At 38.2% G+C, this 22,032-nt stretch overlaps 1 protein-coding gene across 5 annotated transcripts in view; it reads right to left on the bottom strand.

Moving 5' to 3' along the window:
- The window catches only part of LOC117009812 (N-acetylated-alpha-linked acidic dipeptidase 2-like), a 39,178-nt gene that overhangs the window by 2,087 nt on the left and 15,059 nt on the right, over positions 1 to 22,032 (bottom strand). For 3 of the 5 annotated variants that reach the window (XM_033084182.1, XM_033084190.1, XM_033084212.1), the window contains 13 exons: positions 20,989 to 21,082; positions 20,606 to 20,704; positions 18,831 to 18,916; positions 18,115 to 18,234; positions 17,628 to 17,710; positions 14,681 to 14,744; positions 12,707 to 12,774; positions 9,627 to 9,718; positions 8,073 to 8,163; positions 7,149 to 7,413; positions 3,899 to 3,980; positions 3,065 to 3,157; positions 1,199 to 1,513 (listed from right to left, as the gene is read on the bottom strand). In XM_033084182.1, coding sequence (XP_032940073.1) covers positions 1,324 to 1,513; positions 3,065 to 3,157; positions 3,899 to 3,980; positions 7,149 to 7,413; positions 8,073 to 8,163; positions 9,627 to 9,718; positions 12,707 to 12,774; positions 14,681 to 14,744; positions 17,628 to 17,710; positions 18,115 to 18,234; positions 18,831 to 18,916; positions 20,606 to 20,704; positions 20,989 to 21,082 — 1,427 coding nt within the window. In that variant the 3' untranslated portion in view covers positions 1,199 to 1,323. The remainder of the gene's footprint in view (positions 1 to 1,198; positions 1,514 to 3,064; positions 3,158 to 3,898; positions 3,981 to 7,148; positions 7,414 to 8,072; positions 8,164 to 9,626; positions 9,719 to 12,706; positions 12,775 to 14,680; positions 14,745 to 17,627; positions 17,711 to 18,114; positions 18,235 to 18,830; positions 18,917 to 20,605; positions 20,705 to 20,988; positions 21,083 to 22,032) is intronic. The other 2 variants (XM_033084198.1, XM_033084206.1) reach the window with 1 other exon arrangement.

The following is a 22,032-nucleotide window of genomic DNA, read 5'->3' as shown; positions in this document are numbered from 1 at the left end:
CCGCGAGGTGGGGCGGGAGCAGGCAACCCCCGGCCAGCAGGAGCTGCATAGGGAGAGATGAAGCGGGCAGCACTGCGCCGCCCAAGCCGCCCTGAACCACAGCAACCCCGAGGTGTGAGCCATGGCTACCCCAAACTGCGGCAGCCGTGAGCCACAGCTGCCCCGAGTCCAGCCTCGCTAGCCGGGGGCGGGCGGGAGTGCCGGGGCCCGCCCGTGCATGGGAATGGCGCTTGGGGCTGCGTTTAAAGGCTACACCAATCTGTTAAAATGTTTCCAATTTGAGCACATGCCAGTAAACTCCACGATCACGGGATTCCGTTACTAATTAGTTACTTTGTTGTGCACAGCGTGGATCTTCGCTGCAAAAAAAAAAAGTGCACCTTATAGTCCGGTGCGCCTTGTATGATCTACAAAGTTGCAAAATTTTGCCAACTCCCAGGGGGTGCGCCTTATAGTCCGATGCGCCTTATGGTCGTGAAATTACTGTACTGGCTCAGCCCTGCTTGGGGCAGCTGCCAGGGAGTGGCCCCAGCCCCACTTGCCGCTGCCACCAGGAAGCGGGAGTGTGGCGTGCTCGGTCGGTGCTGCCGGGAAGCGGGAGAGGGGCTTGCCCGGCCGCTGCCACTGGGAAGCGGGGGTACAGCGTGCCCGGCCACTGCCACTGCCACACATCTCGGGGCTGGGCAGCGTCACCGCACTTCCTGGGGCTGGGCGTGCTCCGGCTCGGCTCAGGGCTGCTGCGGTCTTGGACTTCCGGATTGGGAAATTTCCAAAATTTGTTCATATTATTGGCCACTCCTGAATATAAGCCGCACTTCCAGGTTGGGAGCAAAATTTTAGTCAAAATGGTGCAGCTTATAATCGTGAAATTACTGTAATTATCAGAAGAAGAAAAATAGACAGGCCGAGTATTACATATTTTCTGTCAAAGCGTGTGCTGTAGATCCCTGCTGTGGGCAAAATTTGCAAGTAGCTTGGCAAATAATTGTTTTCATAACTTTACATCCAAAACATTGGATCCTCATAGTTGGCAGATCTCTCAGAAAATTCTAATTGGAAACTGATTGTTTCTGCTTTCCCCTCTTCCCACTTCTCCCCACACCCGTCTTGCTTCCATCCTAGGCAGTTCATGAAGCTACAGTTGTGTCAGTACCAGAGATGCAGCAATTCTCTGACATAGAGAGCTATGCTCCCCTACCATGCAGTTCAGGAGGCTGGAGACTCAGGTGGGGCAGGCAGTCAGGGGCATTGGGCCACTGCAACAGCCAACTGTGACAACTCCGTGTGTCACTCTCCACTGTGTGACTTTTCAAAGCCATCACCTTATGCTACTTCTTTCAGTGTTTCTGCTGCTGCCTGCACGGTGAAGGCTGCAATGGAAATCTGCCTCTTCACTTCTTCCCAGGCTTCACGTTGATCAGCTTTGCTTTCAATATCAAACATGGCATCATAGATTCCTGGGAAGGATTCTCCTGCATATTTGTTGTGGCTGCTTGGAGCAAAGATAACATGTCTGTGGGAAAAGAAGAAAAAGGCAAATACCCTAAATAGAAGAAACTATTAATTGGGTGTATGTTCATTGTATGTGTACTATATAAAGCAGCTATGAATCCCAGGAAGATCAGAACTAAATACACAGGAAATTGGTCTTTAAAAGGAAAGGAACTGTCCCAAAAACAAAATCTATTGTAAAGGGCACAGATTTAGGTCATGTGGCCTTCTTCTTGGGAAGAGATGACACATTTGTCTAATTAGGAACAAAAAACCATATTACACTTTTTGAAAATGGGAACTCAACAAACCTGTCAAAGTAATTTGGCAGTCTGGAACAGAATAAAACTAATTATGGTGTGTTGTGAGAAATGAAATTGAAACCTCAAAACTAAGTAGTTGCATGATGATCAGCAGATTACTTACCTGGGAAAGTAATTTAAAAGGAGGGGGAAAAAATCTCTGGGTGAATTCTTGGGAAAAGAAGTGATCATATTGGATCAGAACTGCACCAAATATTGATCTTATTTTTTTGTATATTTTTTTTCCTAAATAATGAATAGCTGCAGATCTGCTCTTAAATTGATTTTAACTATGAAGTATCAAAGCACATTTACACCATGTGAAAGAGTCCTCCCAAATGAAAAGAAACATTAAAATTACATTAATAAATGCAAGCAAGAACTAATAATAAAAAAATCCAGACAGCTCCAAATGATACCCAACACCCAACAAGAAAATTTCTAGAAAGAAATTACTTCATTCTTCTCAGAGTGTGAACGACAGTTTATCCTAGGAGGATGGAAGTGTGATTCTCAGTTCTACCTGCCTGAAAGACTTCTGGCATGGTGTGAAAGCCATCCATCAGTGAGTCAGATATATCCAGTTGTTAGGAAAAAGGGGATACTGAGAGCAAAGTGAGGTACTCACACCCCTGACACTGAAAGCTGGCTTCTTGTCAGGTATTCCTAATGAAAGCATTGGGTTTCTAGAAAGGCTATAGTAAATAGTGATTTAAGCTTTTTGGAGCACCCGCAGAAGCAGCCAAAGCTGAGACAGATGGGGCTCTGTAGCACAGCTCACAGGCCTTTATCCCGTGCTGAAAGGTCTCCCCCTCTCCAAACTCTCCCTTCTTGGCTTCTCTCTTCAAGTAACCCTCTCTACACATGTGTTTTCATTCTTGTCTCCCTTTTACTCTACCCTCTTTTCCCCTGTCTTTTCAATACAGTTCATGCACTCTCCACTCAATCCTCACTTTGCAGATGATCACAAGAGCAAATTGTAACAGCAGTATACTGCACATCTACAAGTAAAAGTCAGAATATAACGGTGGTGTGGTTTAACCACAGCTATGAAAAGACAGCCAAAAGAGAGGAATTTGGCTCCACAAGACTGGTGTAGCCAAGGAGTTCACCTTAAGGGTTATAAACAAAGTCCACTACTCACTGGATTGTACCTAAAGCAATGTGTTGAACTCTGGAATTCCTGCAAGACCTATACAGCGATTCAGCTGACCAATCAGCTCCAAAAATAAAGTGCTTTAGACAGCAGGTCAAGAAACTTTTAGCCTCACCTGTAAAACTTCCTTCCTGGCAAGCCCAGAGGATCAGTGAAAGCTCTTTCTGTCAACATCAGCTGATCGTTCATGATGCGCACTGCAACTGGACTGCAAGAGAGGGAGACAGAGAAATGTCACACAGCAGGAAAACATGACTTCCCAGTTTCATTTAAAACGCTTCCCTTTTTTTTCTGACAAAAAAAGAAAAGACAAGTGTGGTCCACAGTTCACAAAAAAGATGAGGTTTTGCAAATGGAGATACTGAATCTATGTTATATTAATGAACTATATTTCTATGTTAGAAAATGACATTTCACACTATGCAAAATAAAATAGAAAACTTTCTGAGAGTGTCAAATACTTGCTTAGTATTAAATGGCACTGGAAAGATGCCACTTAACGAGGGGAGAGGAAGACTGAAATTTACATAGATGAAGATGTCTAAATGCTGATATCCACCCATAAGCCAAATGTCCATAGTCCTGTTCTAATCATACAGTAACATAGTTAGGCTGGGGTTCAGCTGCCTAAATACAACTGGTACCATATGTGGCCTGCAGTCACTGCACTCAGAGGGCACAGGAGTCCTGCAGGGGCCTTAGGCTTTCAAGCATCATATCCATATCTCAGATACTCTGAAACATCATCCTGTGTCTTTGAAGTGTGCTGAAAGTACAAATTCAGGTATCACCTACTACACTCAAGTGTAAGTGTCTAAATAGAGATCCCAGTCCAACTCTTTCATTGCTAATTGCCTTTCCATATATTACAGTAATTTTAATGACTACCTGGTACTAGGGCATAAATATATACATATGCATATATATGACTTTTTTTTTCCTGACTTACTCTTTCTTGTCAACTTGTTCAAGTCTCCTGTGAAATGCAGCAGCAGCCTTTGAGAAGTTCACCACAGCAGAAAAAAGAGGATCTAGAAATAGAAGGACTTCATGAACAACTTCATAGTATTCACTAAGCCAAATATACCTTTCAGTTGCCTGGTGGGAGAAGAACTACATTTGTCTTGCGGATATAATAGCATTAATTTTGTTGTCTTTACATAATTGATTGGTTTCCGTAGTGCAGATTTTAAAGAGCTGGACTACTAGCAAGTACCTTTTGCAATGAGACCAACAGTAAAGCAGAATGCTTGAGAAAGCTTTCACAACCATACATCTTTCCTCTGCCTTGCAAGCAAAAAATTGGCTGTCTGTGGAAACTGAGAGCTCTGCAGATTCCTGTTTAACAAATGCACTGCAGTGTTCAGGTATAAAAAGACTGACTTCCATCAAGAAATACCAGCTGTTCCAGAAGGCTGTGGATGAACAGCAGGATTTTGCTGGGAGAAAGATGTCCCATTCACAGCACAACAGGAGAGTGTGACACCTGCATTGAGCAGCGTTAGGTGAGACACAAAAGGCACAGCTGGCATGGCACGGCAGATTAAAGCAGCCAAGTCCTGTGCCTGCTGCACACTGGAATTGCAGCACAGGAGGTGTCTCTGCCATGTCCCTCCCTGCTGTCCCACAGCACTGCCACTCAGTCCTCACTCAGGGAATGCCTGGCTGTGTGCAGGCGGGTAGGCAGGAATGGCTGCTGCTTTTTCCTGCCCTGTCCCAGCCCAATACATCTGAGACATATGGAATAACTTAGAGAAGCAGCAGGCCTTCCTTTTAATGGCAGTAGCAGCTGTGATGGTTTTCTTGCAGAAGGCTCTATTTAAAACAGACCTGGGAAAAGTATTGATTTATGCAAGCAATTTTTGTAGAATAAATCACAGGTGGATTTTACAAGGCTAACTTCTGGCCCCACCAAAACTCAACTCAAGTAGAAAGACAATTTAAAACTTGTAAATTTTGCCCACAAGTTTCAGAAAACTTTGGCTAAACCAGAGTACCCTCTCTTCAATTGTGCAGGAAGATGGGACATGTGATTAGATCATCTCCCAAATCCAGTCCTCTGTTGGTAACTATTATCCCTTCACTGTTTATAGATTTATTACCCAATTTCATGTGACAGGCTTTCTGTTCCCAGGACTCCTGTTGAAAGCTGTTCCTCAGACTCACTTGCTCTTCTATTTCTAGCAAACTTATTTATTCACCACGAGCCTACACTTGCTTCTTTTTTGTCTTATTGCTGTTGTTTGGTGCAATTGAGGCTCAGATTTTATGTATGCAAGCTGTATACAGACTGCAGCTCAGAGGGACACGTCACCTTGTGGGTGAGAGAATTCACACTTGTCCACAACCCTGTGGCAAGAGCTCTAAGTTTGCCAGGGGACAGAGTTCTGCCCTGCTGACATCATGGCCATATCACAGCAACAAATTATATTTCAGAGGCAGTAGGAAGGGATTTAAGAGAAAAAAAAATAAACATCATCTGACATATATATAAGAAATTGCATGTTCGTTTTCACTAGCTATTCAGTGTTGTCAGTGTTGGTTATTTTAGAAAACATCATGTCTTTTGTCCCCTCTTGAAAATATTATTTCCTGATAGCATATGACTGCAAGCACATATTTTATGGGAAAAAAAAAGATTCCAGCCTTCATTGTTGCAGATGAACAGCTAAAACGTGAAACCAAATGCAAATAGGAACCTTAATCTATTCTTTTAAAGGACAATTATATGATTTAGTCAGGCTTAATCAACAATTTTCTGACATTCAGTGTTGTCATTGAGCAATTCTATGAAAATGCTGAGTGAAATTAACTTTAATTTTCACAGTATTGTAAAACCTACCTATGTTATTTAATGCACTCTGCTGCAAGAGAATAAATTTAAAAATTAAAAATACAGCTTAATTCAAGAAATCATTTAAAATCCATAAGGTATCAGAGAAGAGCCATGAAAATAATGATAAGACTGAAAAAAATAGTCAAAATGACACATTTTTAAAGTTATTAAGGAGATGTTTCAGTGTTATTTGGGAAGAAAAAAAAGCTAAAAATAGAAGATTGCTTCTAGATTCTAGGAACAAGAATAGATGCATTGGTCAGGAGGTAGTTTGCACAACTTTTAATCTGAAAATAGATAGAAAATCAAACAATGAAAATAAATTCTTTCACAGATATTTTGATGGATGTTTTATTACTGCAAAAAAATAGATTTGATCTTACAAAACATGCTGCAGTGAACACTAGAACATATTGAAATAACTCTTGGTGTTTTACAGAATCTCAGACCAGATGATCCATCACACAATGCTTCCTTTTTACAGAAAGGGTGTCTTTTCAAAATAGTCAGCAATTTTTGACTTAAACCATTACATGACATTTCAAATTTAATTTTTAATTTCTCCCAAATGTGGGTTCAATTTGATTTATTTAAAATGTTTCACATACGAAAAACAAGGACTGCATCTCCAGAAGGGTGGTTGATATCTTTAAATCATGGGTTCATCAGATAGCAAGTGAATTAGGACTGACTGAAAAATCTCCTTGGGGCAGAAACACAAGGAGTGATGAAGGCAAGAAGGAAAAAAAAAGAAAAAAAGGGGAGACAGAAAATGACTGTGGAAGCTATGCCAGCCTAGCATCCAGAGCACTCTGCTGCTTTAGACCTGTTTTATGGGCTCCAGAGCAACGTGCTCAGGTGCTCAGCAAATGGATGTATTCATGCAGGAGATCTGGAAAAGTGCTCCTGTGGCTTAAAAATGGCAATCAGGCACTGAGGGAGATGCTGAAGCTCTCTGCCCAGGGTCAGATGAAGTTTTGGATGAAGAGGAATGGACACCTATGTCCCTCAATTTCCAAGCAGTTGCCATAAGCACTTAACTTTTCTTTTCCAAGCAAGGGAGTGAGGAGCAGGCTGAGATCCCTTTTTGTCCTACATTTGAGGTCCTTGACCACCCATGAGCACTGTAATAATGTCTGTAATTAATAATATGCATGAAAATTGTTATAACCCTCTTATCAAGGCAATAATGCGTTAAACCTGTGTTGTGTTCAGGAAAAGAATAAAAAAAATAGAGGCTCTTTACTGTCATGGCAAAATTCAAACAGGAAAGAAAGGAATTAATTTGCAGAGCTATGACAGATGTAACATGTCCCTGAATGATTCTATGCACATAAGAAACAGTCCTGTGGCTGTTACTCACCAAATGATACTTTGTAAAGTTTCAGCTGTTCTTCATGCTTCTTGGCCAATTTATAAATTCTGTTGCTGTATCCTTTTAAGGCTTCTCCGTAGTCTCTCGAGTCGAAGGGAATGACCTGGGAATCTGCCAGTTCATAAACCAGTTTGCCTCGTAACTGGGCAATTGTTAGCTGTTTCTTGAAGGTGGGGTCATAAAATTTTTCCACTAGCTCAAATGTCTCATACACAGTGTGATAAACAGGATAATTGCTGAATTTGTCTGCTTTCTGGAAAAGAGCAAGCAAATTTGTCAATGCCCTGTATTCTGGCTGCAGTTAAAAGATGTATTGATCCCTTTATGACTCTGATGTTTTGTTTGGCTTCTAAATCAAAAAAGCTATTTGCTACAAAACACAATTTACTATTCTTCATTTTTGTGTGTTCCCATTAAAAAATAAACCAATCTGAATCCATGGACTGTAGCACAGGATTAAGTGAGTAGGCTTTCTTTTCTCCACCCACACAGACCTGCCTTCAGTTCCATTGCACAGAAGTTGCCTTCTCCAAGACTGAAAACAGTTTGGAGTTTGGATAGCAAAAGTTCTCGATCACAGCCCCTTTATACCTTGTGCAGCTGTTTCTGAACACAACTACGGAAGATTTGTGTATTAAGCGGACTATTAATAGCACGGTGGCACAAACTATCCACCTTCAATCAGACTCTATAAATACCTTTCTGTGAACTTGAAATCCTATAGAATATACACATCACTGTAACATGTTTTATTCTCCAAACATTTAGGTTCCTTGCTAAATTAAGAAATGTCACTAATATACAAACCAGTCAAAGATGCTTTGAAGGTTTTTTATTAATTATGAATAAATGCTTTTAACAGGATGGCTGCTCAGCCCTATCAAACTTCTTCAAGCAATCTGTCAGACTTACCCTGTTCTTGGTGTAACGAGCTCTGCCTGATGCAATTCCCAGTCGCTGGAAGTAAGCTTCAAAATCACTGCCTGACCCCAGTTTATTTATTCTGCATGCGGAAAAGACAACATCTTAGTGAGAGCACTTACTGAACAGTATGGTAGTAATTTATGCAAAATGCAGATTTTTCAGAGAAATTGAGGTCAGTTCTTCTGAAGGGCACATCAGGGATACCAGTGAGATCAAAGACTAGATGAATTGCAAGCTTAATTACTTAACTGATTTTATTCCAGCACTCTGATTCAGTATCCAGTTGATTGCTAGGAAGATCTTTTAATTGTAGCAATCCTAATTATGTCAGTGATGACATTAAAAATACAAACAAACACTTTATGCACAGGAGCCATAAAATTGCATCAGGCATGTATCTCCCGTGTTAAAACATCACTCGTCTATTTCCAAACTAATCCGAATTGGGCAGCAGTATGTGTAAAGACAGATGTGTTTGTGTACTTGGCATATTCCGCAGCAGAATCCAAGACTGATAAATAATTCCCACTTGGAAAGGAAGGCACCGGCAGCGTTCGGCACCTGCGGGCCGCCGCTGCCATCTGATGGAGAGCTGTGGTGTGGCAGGGCTCAGGAAACTGCAGGAGACAGACATTCTATTTTCAGACATTTACATCTGAAGTTTATATGTCTGGCCTGGTGAACAATTAGTGTTTCTTAGGAAAAAACAAAAACAAAAACAAACAAACAAAAAAAACCCCACACCAAAAGCAAAGTTTCTTCTGTTCCACCTGAAGTTAGTTGAAGTTAGTGTCTATTTCTGCAAGGAGCTATGGGCATCAACTAAGAAAGATCAGATCTGGCAGATTTTTCAAAAGGAAGAAATCTCAGCGAGTCTAATGAATCCAGAAACTCATCTTAGTAGGGCCAGAAACAAGCAGAAAATTTTTGTGAAATCACAAAAGGAGCAGTTTACCTTATGTCAGTAATGCCACATTGTGAATAAGATTTAGCCTTTCTGAGTCACAGGCGGAAAAAATGTTTTGGAGTTGCAATACCTTCAAATATGAAGTCTTAATCCATTCATATATATATATATATTTGTAATGTAATACATTTCATCCATTGTACAAACAAGGAATAATTATCTCAAGTTTTTTAATTACTACTTTTTAATTACTGCTCTAGGCAGCTTCTTTCAACTGTTTGCTTATCCTAACAATTTTGATTTTATCTCATCTAGTAGGTGACTAAACTGTTTTGAACTCTTTCTCCTCTCTGCTTTTTTCTGAATGCTTTTCAAATTGCTTTTCTACTAATGAAAAGGTCTTTAGAAAGTGTGTGGTTTCATTTCATTGCAGAAATAATGTCAACATCATTAAATAAGAATAATAAAATTTTATTTTATTTTACTATAAAAGATATTGCCAGAGAGTCACCTTGTGCTAGAAGGTTTGTATTGCTGCCATAAATAGCACATCTCAAAAAATTCTGCTGAGTAGCCATGCCATGGTAGGATTAAAATATTGGGGTAAAACACCCCCAAAGGTATTAACAACTTACCTGGGATAGGTATTATTTTCAGGTGCAGGATCTTTCTCAAGCCAGCTCTCATAAAGAGATTTATTTTCATAACCCTCATCAGGGCTTAAAATCTGGGGAGGGAAATATTATATTCTCATTGGAATTATCTCTACCTCAGTTCAATATAAAAGGAGATCTTTGCAGGTCCCTGCATTGTTCTTAACCAGCAGCATTGCTGCTTCCAGGGAAGTGAATATTGACATTTGTTACACACATTTATGCATTCTCAAACAAGGAAAGCACCTCACAGGTACTTACACAGGAGCCAACCACAGACAGTAGGAAAGAGCAGGTCAAAAGCTTGAGGATGCTGCCTGGAGCTCATCTACTACAGGGGAATGTAAATGTAGATACACAACAGCATATATAATACTATGGGACTCGTCCAGAAACTAGAACCTGCTTTGCTTTCAGCTTGAATGGGGAAATGACAACCACAAGCCTGTTTGCCCTGAGGTTTGCCCTGCATGGCACCAATATTCTCTCAAGTAGGCTAAACCTAAAATTTGGCTGCTTGTTCTGTAGGAAAGGTGCAAAAGAATTGTACTAGAAGGAAGGATCCAAACAAGTCACATTATAGCAGTTCCAAGGGAACTCAACCAAGCCCAGAGAATCATTGTGCAAGACACTGTATGTACAAATGTGGGTCTCACCCTTGCCTCAAAGAAACCCCCAAGAGCTCTGTAACCAGGATGGAAAAGGTAAGTATTAGTGCTATCATCATGCTGCCAGCAAAACTATGAAAGAATATAAAATAAGTTGACCAAAGCTCTTAGAAAATCTATGGCAGAGTAGAAATAAATCAAGACTCCAGTCCTGGTTTCCACCTACACTTAAACAACCTTTCATAGACAGTTCTTTAAACATAAGTTTGATTATGATGTGCAGAGGATTGGAAATTTGTTTTTCTGAAATACAAAACAAAAATGTTAATGGACACTTACATGGTCCCACCATATTGCTGAGACTTAAATTCAGCCTTGAAAAACATACAGACTCCAAATTGAAATTCCAAGGAGTTCTGACCTCTGAGATTCTGTCAGCAGCTAGCAGGAAAATAACAGCTTTGTGAAATCACTGCTTGGCTGCTGTCATTTTCAGGGTATTCTGGTCAAGTCCTAGGGCTAAAGTGAAGGCTCCACATTAATAAGAGAAAGCTGAACCCTGACATATGGAGCAAAAGCACTCTATGCTCTGGCAAAGATGTTATTGTAACAGCTATGGTCCTATAAAAAACATTGGTCAGCTTTTTCATACAACACTGAGAGCACAGTAAAACATAGTATTTGCCCTGACTTAGATTCAAATCTAGGAGCAGCATAAGCTTCCTGCTAACTCAAGAGAAGATGAAGAGTTCTCTAAGTTTAAATGCAAAAAGAAGCAGTGATAATCACAGGGGAATTGAACTATTGCAGACCCCATTTGGTGGTGACCAAATGACTAAACCCTGGCAGCAAAGTAAAAAGACAGTCAACAGCTAAATGTCCCATCTGTATGTGGGGCCACTCTTAAATGCAGAACTCCCTGAAAAAAAACACTTCATGTGTACACTACACTTCTTTCTGGTGAAAACTGGCTCACTGAAAACCAAGAAGAGCAAAGACATTTTTCAGTAACTGGATGTTGGACACCTTAACAGAATAACTTTCCTTTGGACATTCACGGTCAGGCTGCCAGGTTTTCTATTATTTACATCAGGCTTCTACTGTTAAAAGCTAAAATAACAGTGAATATGACATTTCTTTTTTCAAGTTAGTCTCAAGTACTTTGCATAGTGGAAGTTTTCTATTCAAACCAGGAATAGTTGACTTAAGATCAAGAGTGGGGTACTATTTTTAGCCTAGAGCATTTTTTGTAACTTTGTTTATCTTTTCCAGTAATATTGTTTTGTAGTGGCTTACTGCAGAGAGAAAGTAAATTATTTTATCAAGGGCCCTGCAGCACTAAGGACACAAAATTTTTATAGAGAATGCTCCTCAGTGTGCCAAGTGTCAGAGCTAATATTCGAACAGCACAGCTTCTTCTCTTGATAGGAAGAATTGATAGAAAAATAAAATGTAGAAACGAAAAGAAAATCATGGGAATAGCATAGATAAACTTCCCCAGTTCTAAATCATGGCATTTCAGGTGGTAAAAGTGTACTGTGTTTGAAAATTACTGGGGATGAATGCACCCAGCAGAATGGGAGATTGGTACCTGGAGTCATCCTACCCAGTGCCATTACAGGACACAGTTTTGCACTGGACCAAGTGAACCGAGTTCCCTTAAGATCAGAAGGGAAATAGTTTGAGTTCGGTACACACAAAGTTAGACAACCACACTTGGTCAAACCAATCTCATCCTAAAGGCATCTATTTCTTCCCAAATCCTTTACAGGGAGCATGTATTACTTAAGTCAGACAGAGCTGTGTTCTGCTAATTGAGATGAATCCTCAGCTGAGGATGGTGGCAGTGGCTCATGACAGGTGCCTAATCTGGTTAACTCCTCCTACAGCAAATAAAGTTCCATGTTTTAATGGATCACATCTTTACACCCTTATAATAATGTATCCTGTGAGGTGAAAGTAAAGGAGTTATGGTTAAATAACTTGAAATAATGCAAATCCATACATCAGACCTTTTAAATCTTCTTAATCCTTCAATATTTATCACATATTTCAGGGGCTCAGTGAGATATGGAGGAGATTTGGGGTAACAGAAAGGGAAAATGGTAGCTAGCCAGGGTCAAAAATATTTCCCTTCAATGTTTAGAGAACAAATTTAGAGAATTTATCTTGCTCAAGCGTTTTACCATTTTACTTTTTTATTACTATTAGTTTTGCTGTGTATTGCAAATAAGATTTCACTTATGTCAGTGACACATTTCAATCCTTTTAAGAATACTGAGGAACTGTGAGTATGGACTGTGTACTGCTGATTTTTGCTATTGATTTTGGTGGGATCAAGATTCTTTCAGCAAAACAATAAAACAAATCTGGTATTATTCAATAGTCCAATTTTATCAAATAAAATTGGAGTCATACTTATTCTTAGAAAGGAAGAAAAAATCGATTCTGTACCTCTTTTGTTAGATTATACACCAGTTTGTAGAGAAGAGGGGTACAGTCAACTCTTAATGTGTAGTTACCTGAAAACAAAACAAAGACATGGAAATTTTACCTTCATGTACTAGGGGCATTACCTTCTTAATGGGTTAAATCCTGCAGTCCTTTCTTAGATAAACTTTTTTGACTAAGGCAAGAATTTAGATCTTGCCTCAGAATATATATACAGAAATAGACTGCATGGTCTCACTTTATGAGCTACTGCCACTACAAGAAAATAATGTATTGGTTATAGTACATCCACAGTAATGCAATTAAGCCTTCCCATAGCTCTAAAGTATGCCCTTTAGCTACAAGATCTTGTCACTCATACACTTCCCAAAGCTTTTGGTGAGCAGAAGGCAAAAAGTAATATGATGGAAAAAGTACCAGATAATGATGTTTCCAAGGAGAGTCTGTATTTGAAAACTAGAAGTCAAGCCACAAAACTGCTTAAAAAAATTACTTTCTTTACTTCTTCTCATTGCTACAAGACAATAAATAGAAATCATTTGCTGTCCAAAAAGTGGTACAAGAAATGTTGTGGAGAACATATGATGATAAACAAAATAATTTTCAGAGTACCTGGATGCTATGAGTCTACAGGGGATTTTACTGCTCAGGTGAGAGATATCCAAGATACTTAAATCAGTGCACTGAACATGGTGTTCTTGTCCTTATTATACACTTCTTTTCCAGTTGTTTTCCTTTCACATTTTCTTTAATGCATAAAGCAAGAGACATGTTTGAATAATCAAGATTTAGAAGAAAATTGTTAAGGCAGCAGCATGCTGGCTGCAAACCAACTAAAAAATATGCGTTACAATCCATGGTGAGAATATGAAGCAGTTGTAAAGCTATTATTTCATTCGTGAGATTTTCTAGGTGTGAAATTCTGCTCTACTTTTTACACAGCATGTAGGCAGCATAAATGAAAGAACAGCTCTAACCCTCCTTATTCCCCAGCTCCAACTGAGCATTTAGAAACTGGGTTTGGCTTTTCTTTCTTTCCAATCCTTTTGTGACAGACAAAATTTTTAGCTGACAGGAATAAAAAGAGTTCCTAAATACGCCTGTAGATATCCATTTTATTCTCACACAGGAAGCTCAAATAAGTTGGATTTGACCTGAGAAGAGTAATGCCCTGAATAACTGAGGTTATGATGCAGAGCAGTTTCACAGGACTCTTTTGACTATTATTTCAGCACAGAAATCAGTAAAAAATGTCTCTCTGTAATAAATTGCAGCATAATTTCAGAAGGATTTTGTGATCTATAGATCATAGTGCTGAGCCTTCTCAAAATAAAGGACAGTTTCTAAGCAACATTCCTGAATTACATATTCTCATAATCTGAAGGACATAGTAAATTGGATAATGGTGGGTAAGTTTTTTGTGAAACACTTTTCAGTGCTTATATTTTTTAAAAAGTCCTGCTCTAATAAATATATAGCCCCCTACTCCTGGCAATCAACAAAGGTGAGCACACTAGCTCAAAGCACCAAAGCATCTCCCACCCCCACAAAGTATAAGTCTGAGGTCTTACAATCATAATAATTTATTGTCTCAAAATATTATAGTTCCACAGGGAAAGGAGCTGGAGCTGTGACCAGAACAAGGAGCAGAGTGTCATGTATCAAAACTACAATTGTATATTAAAGCACTTAAGAGACAGTTTAACATACAAAATGCTCAGTTCATTAGCACAGAATAATAAACTCCTCCCATGGAGACATTCTGGGCTCAGACACATGGACTGCAGCTCATGGATGACACTATTTACAAAATAAAGCAACATGAAAATTTAAATTTTTCTCTCTGTCCACTTAATTCTGTATTTGCTACACTTATTCTGTACTCCAAAATACCCATCTCGTGCAGTAAATAATTCACTGAGAATTAATAAGTGTCATACCTGTAAAGTCGGGTAAAGCTTGAAATAAAAGACCCACCTTCTATAGAAGAGTCTGTGTTGATGTAAGCGACTGCCCGTTCCTGAAGGACTTTGGAATTTTCCTAGGGTTGTAAATGTGCGAGTCTTACTTTCAATTAGTGGCATTTAGTCAAGAGCATGTCAAGTGCACTGTTTTTTAAAGCATTACCTTTAAGATCTCAGCCAGGATAATTACTACTGTGTACCTTCTTAATTATATTGTTTGAGGATGGGTAAATTCACTGCTCCTTTCTGGGACTTAATTTGTTGTGGGAAACATCCACAAAATGCAGCATCCTCAAAATGCTGCCTGCTGCATCACACAGGAGCAAGACAGAGCAGAAAAACTATTGAATAGAATTGTAACATAGTAAAATAAGGTTATTACATTCATTTTAGCTCTGCTCTTCAGGACTTTCTGAACATGCAACATGTGACTGTGAGGTCAGCCAGAATCCCTCCATGCTTCCCTGTTTTTTCATATGTGCTCCCAGCACTGAACTCAATTTTAACACTGATAAACCAAGCACTCCTGTCATATCTACAAACTTCCATTTCAAAAAGGGATAAGTCAAAGCACTGAAATTCTCTACTAAAATGTAGTTGACTGACTATTTTGAGTCCACTAAGCATTGCTTTCATGTTAAATATATACAGACATTTGTTTATTTATTTTTGCAAACTGGTAATTATGTTTGAAATTGATATTCTAATCAGTAAGTGGTATTTCATGAGAATTTGGCTTTGTGACAGATATTTTAATTAGGTTAAGCAATTGTTACTCGATTCATTCAATTTATAACCCAACCAATAATTTGTAAGTCATGTGAACTAGAAATTTAATTGGTAATTCATAACTACACAATGAAATTAACATAGTAAAAAAAAAAAAAAAACATAACAGGAGAGGAGGTCCTGCAAATGAATATGATGGGAGGGAGCAAGACTGTACTTGCCTATATGGGGCCTTGCATATATGCAAAATCAAATTTGCAGCATAAAGAAATTCCTTTGTTTATGAGCAATGGAAATCATCTGTGCAGCAGAAAGATGCTGCCACACTTGAATTCTTTCTGTTACACAGAAGATGGGGAATATGACGGGTTAATTTTCCTTGAGATTTAATACATGACAGATCTGACAGCTGCAGAGAAGAGGAATGTAAGCTGTGAGGAATGTCTGTAGAGAAACTGAATCTAATTTAAGTCTAAAAGAGTAGTAATGCACACCACCAAGATGAAGCAAGGAAAAAATAATATTAAAACACATGTTCAAATATGAACTGTGCTTATGGTTTTCTAACCTTATTAGAAAATATGATTAGCTGCCATTTCATAAAATAATGAATGATAGATTACTAGATACCAAATTATTAAACAAAACCCATTACAGAAAAGTAGTAACAATATTTAACAAAGATAAGAAAACTCCCTAATTTATTAATGATTTGCTCAAGAGAAACTAATCTTTTTAGTATCATTGTTTCATATTCCTCATAATTAAAAACAATTGTGTGGGGTTTTTTTCTTGACAGCAGCTATATATATGCAGAGATACATAGACAAAGAAACCACAAATAAAGTTTTACACACAATATACTTCTGCCACCAGTGAGTTTAGGTGGAATGAAACTTTAATGCCAACTATTTAAAATTTCTCAGTAAATTATTTAAAATAGTTTAAATTACTTTTCCTTCATCTAATGTTTCATAAACCAGCAGTAAGATGAAGACATTTTGTTACAGCTGGAAGCCAGTTTATGGCTGAAAGAAATAGTGCAAATCCAAAGGAATAAAAATCTCAGCTTTGATAACAGAAGAATGATAGAATCCCTTTGGTGTTTGGGAGCATTTTTCTGGGTTTTTTACCTCATCTGACATATGCTATTTTGCCATACAATTCTGTGATTTGCTGAAATCCATGCTAATAAACTAAACTAAAAAGATTCCTTTTGATATTATTTTATAGATTCTGAAAGCTCTATCCACACAGCTAAATAATGACTTGTAAATAGAATTCTAATAGATGAATAAGACAACATATTTCTGTTAAACCATTCAGTACTAATAAATTGACACAGTTCGGCAGAAACTGAACAGAAAGTTCAGGCAATTTTCTTCTTGCTTTATTTCTAATTTGGATTTTACAGACAAAGCAATGGAAACTTCTGAAAGACCTATATTTCTTATTGGGGTTGAACAAATCCACTAAGAACTGAATGGACCCAACAGGAAAAGCAAGATAAAAGTATTCAGAATCTCACTTCTGAATTTCCAAATATTCTTCTCTCAGGCAGGAAAAGGAAGATAAAGATAACATGTCCAATAGGAAAAGGAAGACAAAAATACCCAGAACCTTACCTCTGAATTTCCCAACATTCTTCTTTCAGGCAGGTATATAGTCTGGGATCCTCCTACAGAATTAATTGACTGTCCTGTCCCTGATACTCTACAATGCTGGAATCCACAGGAATTTGGAACTATTCACTCATAGATTACCTATTCTTCCATTTGCCCAGTAGGATTGATTTTCATACAAAGGCTTGGCATGCTTATGGATGAGAGGCTTAGGAACTGGACTTAAATTTATAGAAACTAAGGAATTTCTGAAATACAAAGTTAGACCAATCTGGGTTAAATAAAATCCCATAATTCTGTTAAATCATGGGCTAGATTTCCACATAGAGACCACTCTGGGATATTACTATGCCTCAAAGTAGATTTTTAAATCTTAGAAGTTAGTGCACTTATTTTGTAAGAAGGTAGGTAGGCAGGTAATTTGCATAAATTCATGACTGCCTCACAACACCTGAAGGAGTCTGTTGTGGTCCTATTTTACCATAAAGTTTTTGATTACAGTGTAGGAATTACAGTCTAGGATTACAGTCTAGGATTACAGTCTGGGTACTACAGTCATCTGCAACACACTTCCAAGTTTTGCTTTGCTTTACATATTTTTTTATTTACCTCAGCCCATTCTGTGGAACCCAACAATCCAAATTCTTCTGCATCCCAGCTAGCAAAAATAATAGTTCGCCTAGGTCTCCAACCTGCAATTACAGTTAAACTTGAAAATTCACTTTTTATATAAAAAGTCTACTGGTCACAATTAATTGAAATTGCTTTAAAAATAGCACTTAACTGATATAACAGTAAAAAAAAAATCCTCTCCAAAATCCTTAGAGGAGCATATTATTGCAGAGGCATTGCTTCTTAATGCAATATTTTCATTCTGCACAGCTAAGACATACCATTACACTCACAAGGGAAAAAGTTCAGCCAACTACCACACAATGCTACATATGCATCTCTTCAATGAATTTAGATCCTTCATAATGAGAAATAAAACTTTCTGTAGAGGTGAAAAGTTAAATCAATACAACAGCTTATAGAAGCACTGATCCTCAAAGCTGCTGTTTTCCCTATCAGTAATTTTATATCTCCAGTAAGTTACCTTCCATCTTCATTTTACCAAAACTCCGAACAATTTCTTGCAGAACAGCGGCACCGGTCGTTGGATCAATACCACCAAACACCCAAGAGTCTCTATGACCACCTAAAATAATGTATCTGTCTGGAAACAAACATACAGTATCAATTCATAATTTAAAACGCACTTGGATTACCTGTGATTTCCTTTGATTGCATCTTCACTTGTATCAAATCAAATATGAGGTTCAATTCCAGTGCTACAAGTTTCTTTTTTTTTAAGGGAATCTGCAATCATTCACTTACTCTACTAAGGTATGCAACTAAAGACAAGAAATATTTAGTAGATATTTTGCATCTAAAAGTCTTTCATGTGTATAACATGCTACTGTGTATCAATAGTATAATGGCAAGGTCCCAAATCATCCCTAGCTTTCTGTAACTTAAATGATGTTAATTTTTGCAAAGGCAAAATGTATAACTGATGTAAGGGGAAGCTGTACTGTAAAATAACAGGCATTATAAAAAGACATTCTCTGATTCTATCATTGTATTTTAATGGGAATGCTGTTCTTGGGAATGCCAATGACAAATACTGTCATGGGAAAGACAGAAAAGCTGTTAAGAATTTCTCAAGACTCCATATGGCATGTTTATCTAAAAGTTTCTTACAACACAAGTACAATTTCAACAAATACAAAAGAAAAAAAGAATTAAAATCTTCAAACATCTGATGCTCACCTGGTTCCAGAGCTCCCCTGAGGATGCCAATGACATTGTAAATTCGTGTTATTTTATTGCTTGTTTGAACATGCATTCTCACTTTTCTGAAATGAAAGGAAGTGTGGAGTAACCATTTCTGAGTAATAAGCCAATAAAAAGCCAATGCTAATAACACAGAAAACAGAGAATTTATGTTTTTGTTCTGCTTTGTGTGTTCAGCACTGACCCAATGTGTGTTCAGCATTGTCACACTGTCTCGGAGTCCCATTTTTTATTTCAATTTAGCCTGCTGCTGCTGCTGCCGCCTTAGAAAAAAAGCCTATGAGCTGGGCCAGTCCATAAATTTGCTAAGATTTACAGAATTTATTGAAATTTTATTTAAGGGAACCAATCAGATAATTGTGTACAGAGGAATAAACTGAAAAACATGCACAGTAATTAAAAATGGATCTACATTTTGACCAAAATTATAATCGTGGATATGCAGTTGTTTATAAAGAATACACTTTGGTTTTCTAGCACAAGTTCATATAATAATGAAGAACTTAAGAGGAAAGGCCATTAGGAATATTCATCCAGGAATAAACTGAAATCTTCGTTTAGGATAGCAGATCTAAGTGATCAAGATTTGTCAATCACAGAATAGTTTGGGTTGGGAGGAACCTTAAAGGTTATCTAGTTCCAACGTCCTTTCATGGGCAGGGAATCTCCCATTAGAGGCAGAAAACCTTCTACCAGCAGGACAGTTTTTTCTTCCCTGTCCCACACCAGTAAAATCCATTTGTGAAATTTTATAAAAAGAAAGGGAATCCAGCTATTTGGAGAGATAAAAATAACACAGCATTCAGGCCCCTTAACCTGTGGAAGAAACAAAGCACCAAACAATGGGGGGAATTGTGTGTCTGGCAAAACCTCAGGAGTTGCACATATGAACTTATCTTTTCAGCAGCAAATCTGCATAGCTGTCAAAATCAAAACCTACTTCAGGACAGCCACTGGATCTTTGCCCAGAAAATAACTGACACTAGTGGCTTGAATGTGTGTATATGTGCACACTTTCCATGTGCAAGTGACTTTCTACCTAGAATCAAAAGGCTCATTTTGATATTCAACTATTCTGAGAAAGAAATATAGTATATTATTAATCCATATTTAGCAAAAAAATGTTGCTCTACCAAGTAGGAAGATGTTAAAAAGTCCACTCAAAAATACAAGTTTTGTGGATAAATCATACTGTTTTCTCAGTTGTTCTTCAAGATACTCCAAACAGCACCGTAATTATGTGAAATACACTTTCTTGTTCAGTTATTAACACTTTTTTCATTTTAAGCTAGTGTTAAAGCAGAGCAGAAAAGAACAATGATAACTGAAGTCTTTATAAAATTATATACTCAGACATACTCTTGTTATCCAGGAGATGGAGTAGTGATAATGATACACCATTTTTACATAATGTTCATTGGGGTCCACTGACAGTCCTCATTGAATAATACCTCATGTAAACTGAAACTATTTTCACGTGGAAAAGTCCCAGAAAAGTGATCTTTAGCTTTTTTGCAATTTATTGCAATTTATAGCCAAATGTCATTGTCATGTGGCCTGATCTGCAAATTTATGATCTTTATTAATGCAATTTATTTTTGAATTCTAAAAGTTATCTCCAAATGTAACCCTAGTAAAAGGAATTAAATATCTCCAGAGTATCCTAGATGAATTGCTTCAGAGTATTTTCCTCAGAGGGATTTTTTTCTTTTTTTCCAATATTATATCGACAGGCAAGTATTAAAACAGACCTTGTAGAAGAGTTGCCTGTGAATCCTGGTCCTATATTATAAGGCACACTGAGACCTCCCTTCCAGCTGCTGTCTGGAGCTGCAAGTCCTCCCATTGCACTGTGAAGTGAAAACCAAGACAAACGCAGTTTATAATTAGGCTGAAACCTTAAATTCTCTTAATCAGTACTGCAGCCAAACCTAGGTGGTTTTACAAAATTCTTAAAAGCATTATTGCAGAAACAGATTGCTTTGGATTTTCCACATTTTCTGAAGCACACATTAGACTACAAAAGAGAAGAAAATGCAAGTAACAGCATAGATTCTTTTCTTCTTAATATGAAAAATTTGTCTGCACATTTGTCAGTACTGACTTCTGGAGAGAAGGATTGATGCATACTCACCGCAGTAATACTTCTGCATCATGATATCCAATGGGATGAACCGGGATTTTGGGAATCCCTACACCTTCATTAGCTTTATACCTGAAAGTGTACTCTGAGAAACCAGAACAAAATGTCAAGTTTACAGCATTTTTAGCATATTTTACCAAACTGGAAACACTTTTGATCTGAACAGCCACCAGCATGCATGATTCTTTTTAATTCTTACATCTTTTCTCACACACTGCTTCTAGAAAACCAAAGTGTAATGACAGAACCACAAACCCAGTAATGCATCTGCACAGCAGTGCAAAAGATGTCCCCACACCTGATGCAAGGTTAGATTTGCTGTCCAACCATATTATAACATCTCCTCCAAGCTGGCTCTGGGGAAACCAAGCTGGTGTGTGAGGTGAAGATGGCACCTGTGCAGCTGGTTGACAAGCTGCAGGGGACATCCACAGATGCATTTACCTGGGTTGAAGACAGCCAGTGTCTCTCTGAGTCTGCTGGGCCTGGCACACACAATCTCTCCTGGTTTTAGGTTGTCTTATGCCCCCAGCAGTTGGCACACAAGCCCATGAGCTTTCCAGAATCATCCCTGTATAGCCAACCCATCAGCACCCAGCACTGGCAGGAATCTTGGGTCAGACTAAGTTCAGGATGCCAACAAGGACAAGGAAGCATGTGGTGCCAACTTTTGAAAGACTCTGGGCTGCCCTTAATTTTGTTACAGGATTTTTATTCCCCTTAAAAAGGACTTTAAACTGTCTTTTCTGCCTGGAACTAATGACCAGCAAGGAAACACACCTCCAAGTAAAGCTATTAGTCCTCTTTGATGGCAAAGTATTACCCAGTTTAAACTGGTCCTCTTGAGAAACACAGATATTTTAAAATTACTATAAATTCTCAGTCATTTTCTGCTGTTTCATAGTCTGTAATCCTACATATCCTGCTTTTTTAAGTGTCACACGGGTGGCACCATACAAAGAGTTTCTTAGAAACTCTATTCCCCTACCTAACTAAAACCAGTTAGAATGACGCAGAACGAACTTAGTCTGATAT

The sequence above is a fragment of the Catharus ustulatus genome, chromosome 2 (assembly GCF_009819885.2).
Source record: "Catharus ustulatus isolate bCatUst1 chromosome 2, bCatUst1.pri.v2, whole genome shotgun sequence".
Taxonomy (NCBI): domain Eukaryota; kingdom Metazoa; phylum Chordata; class Aves; order Passeriformes; family Turdidae; genus Catharus; species Catharus ustulatus.
The sequence above is the reverse complement of the archived record's forward strand: the minus strand, read 5'-3'. Positions and strand labels throughout refer to the sequence as shown.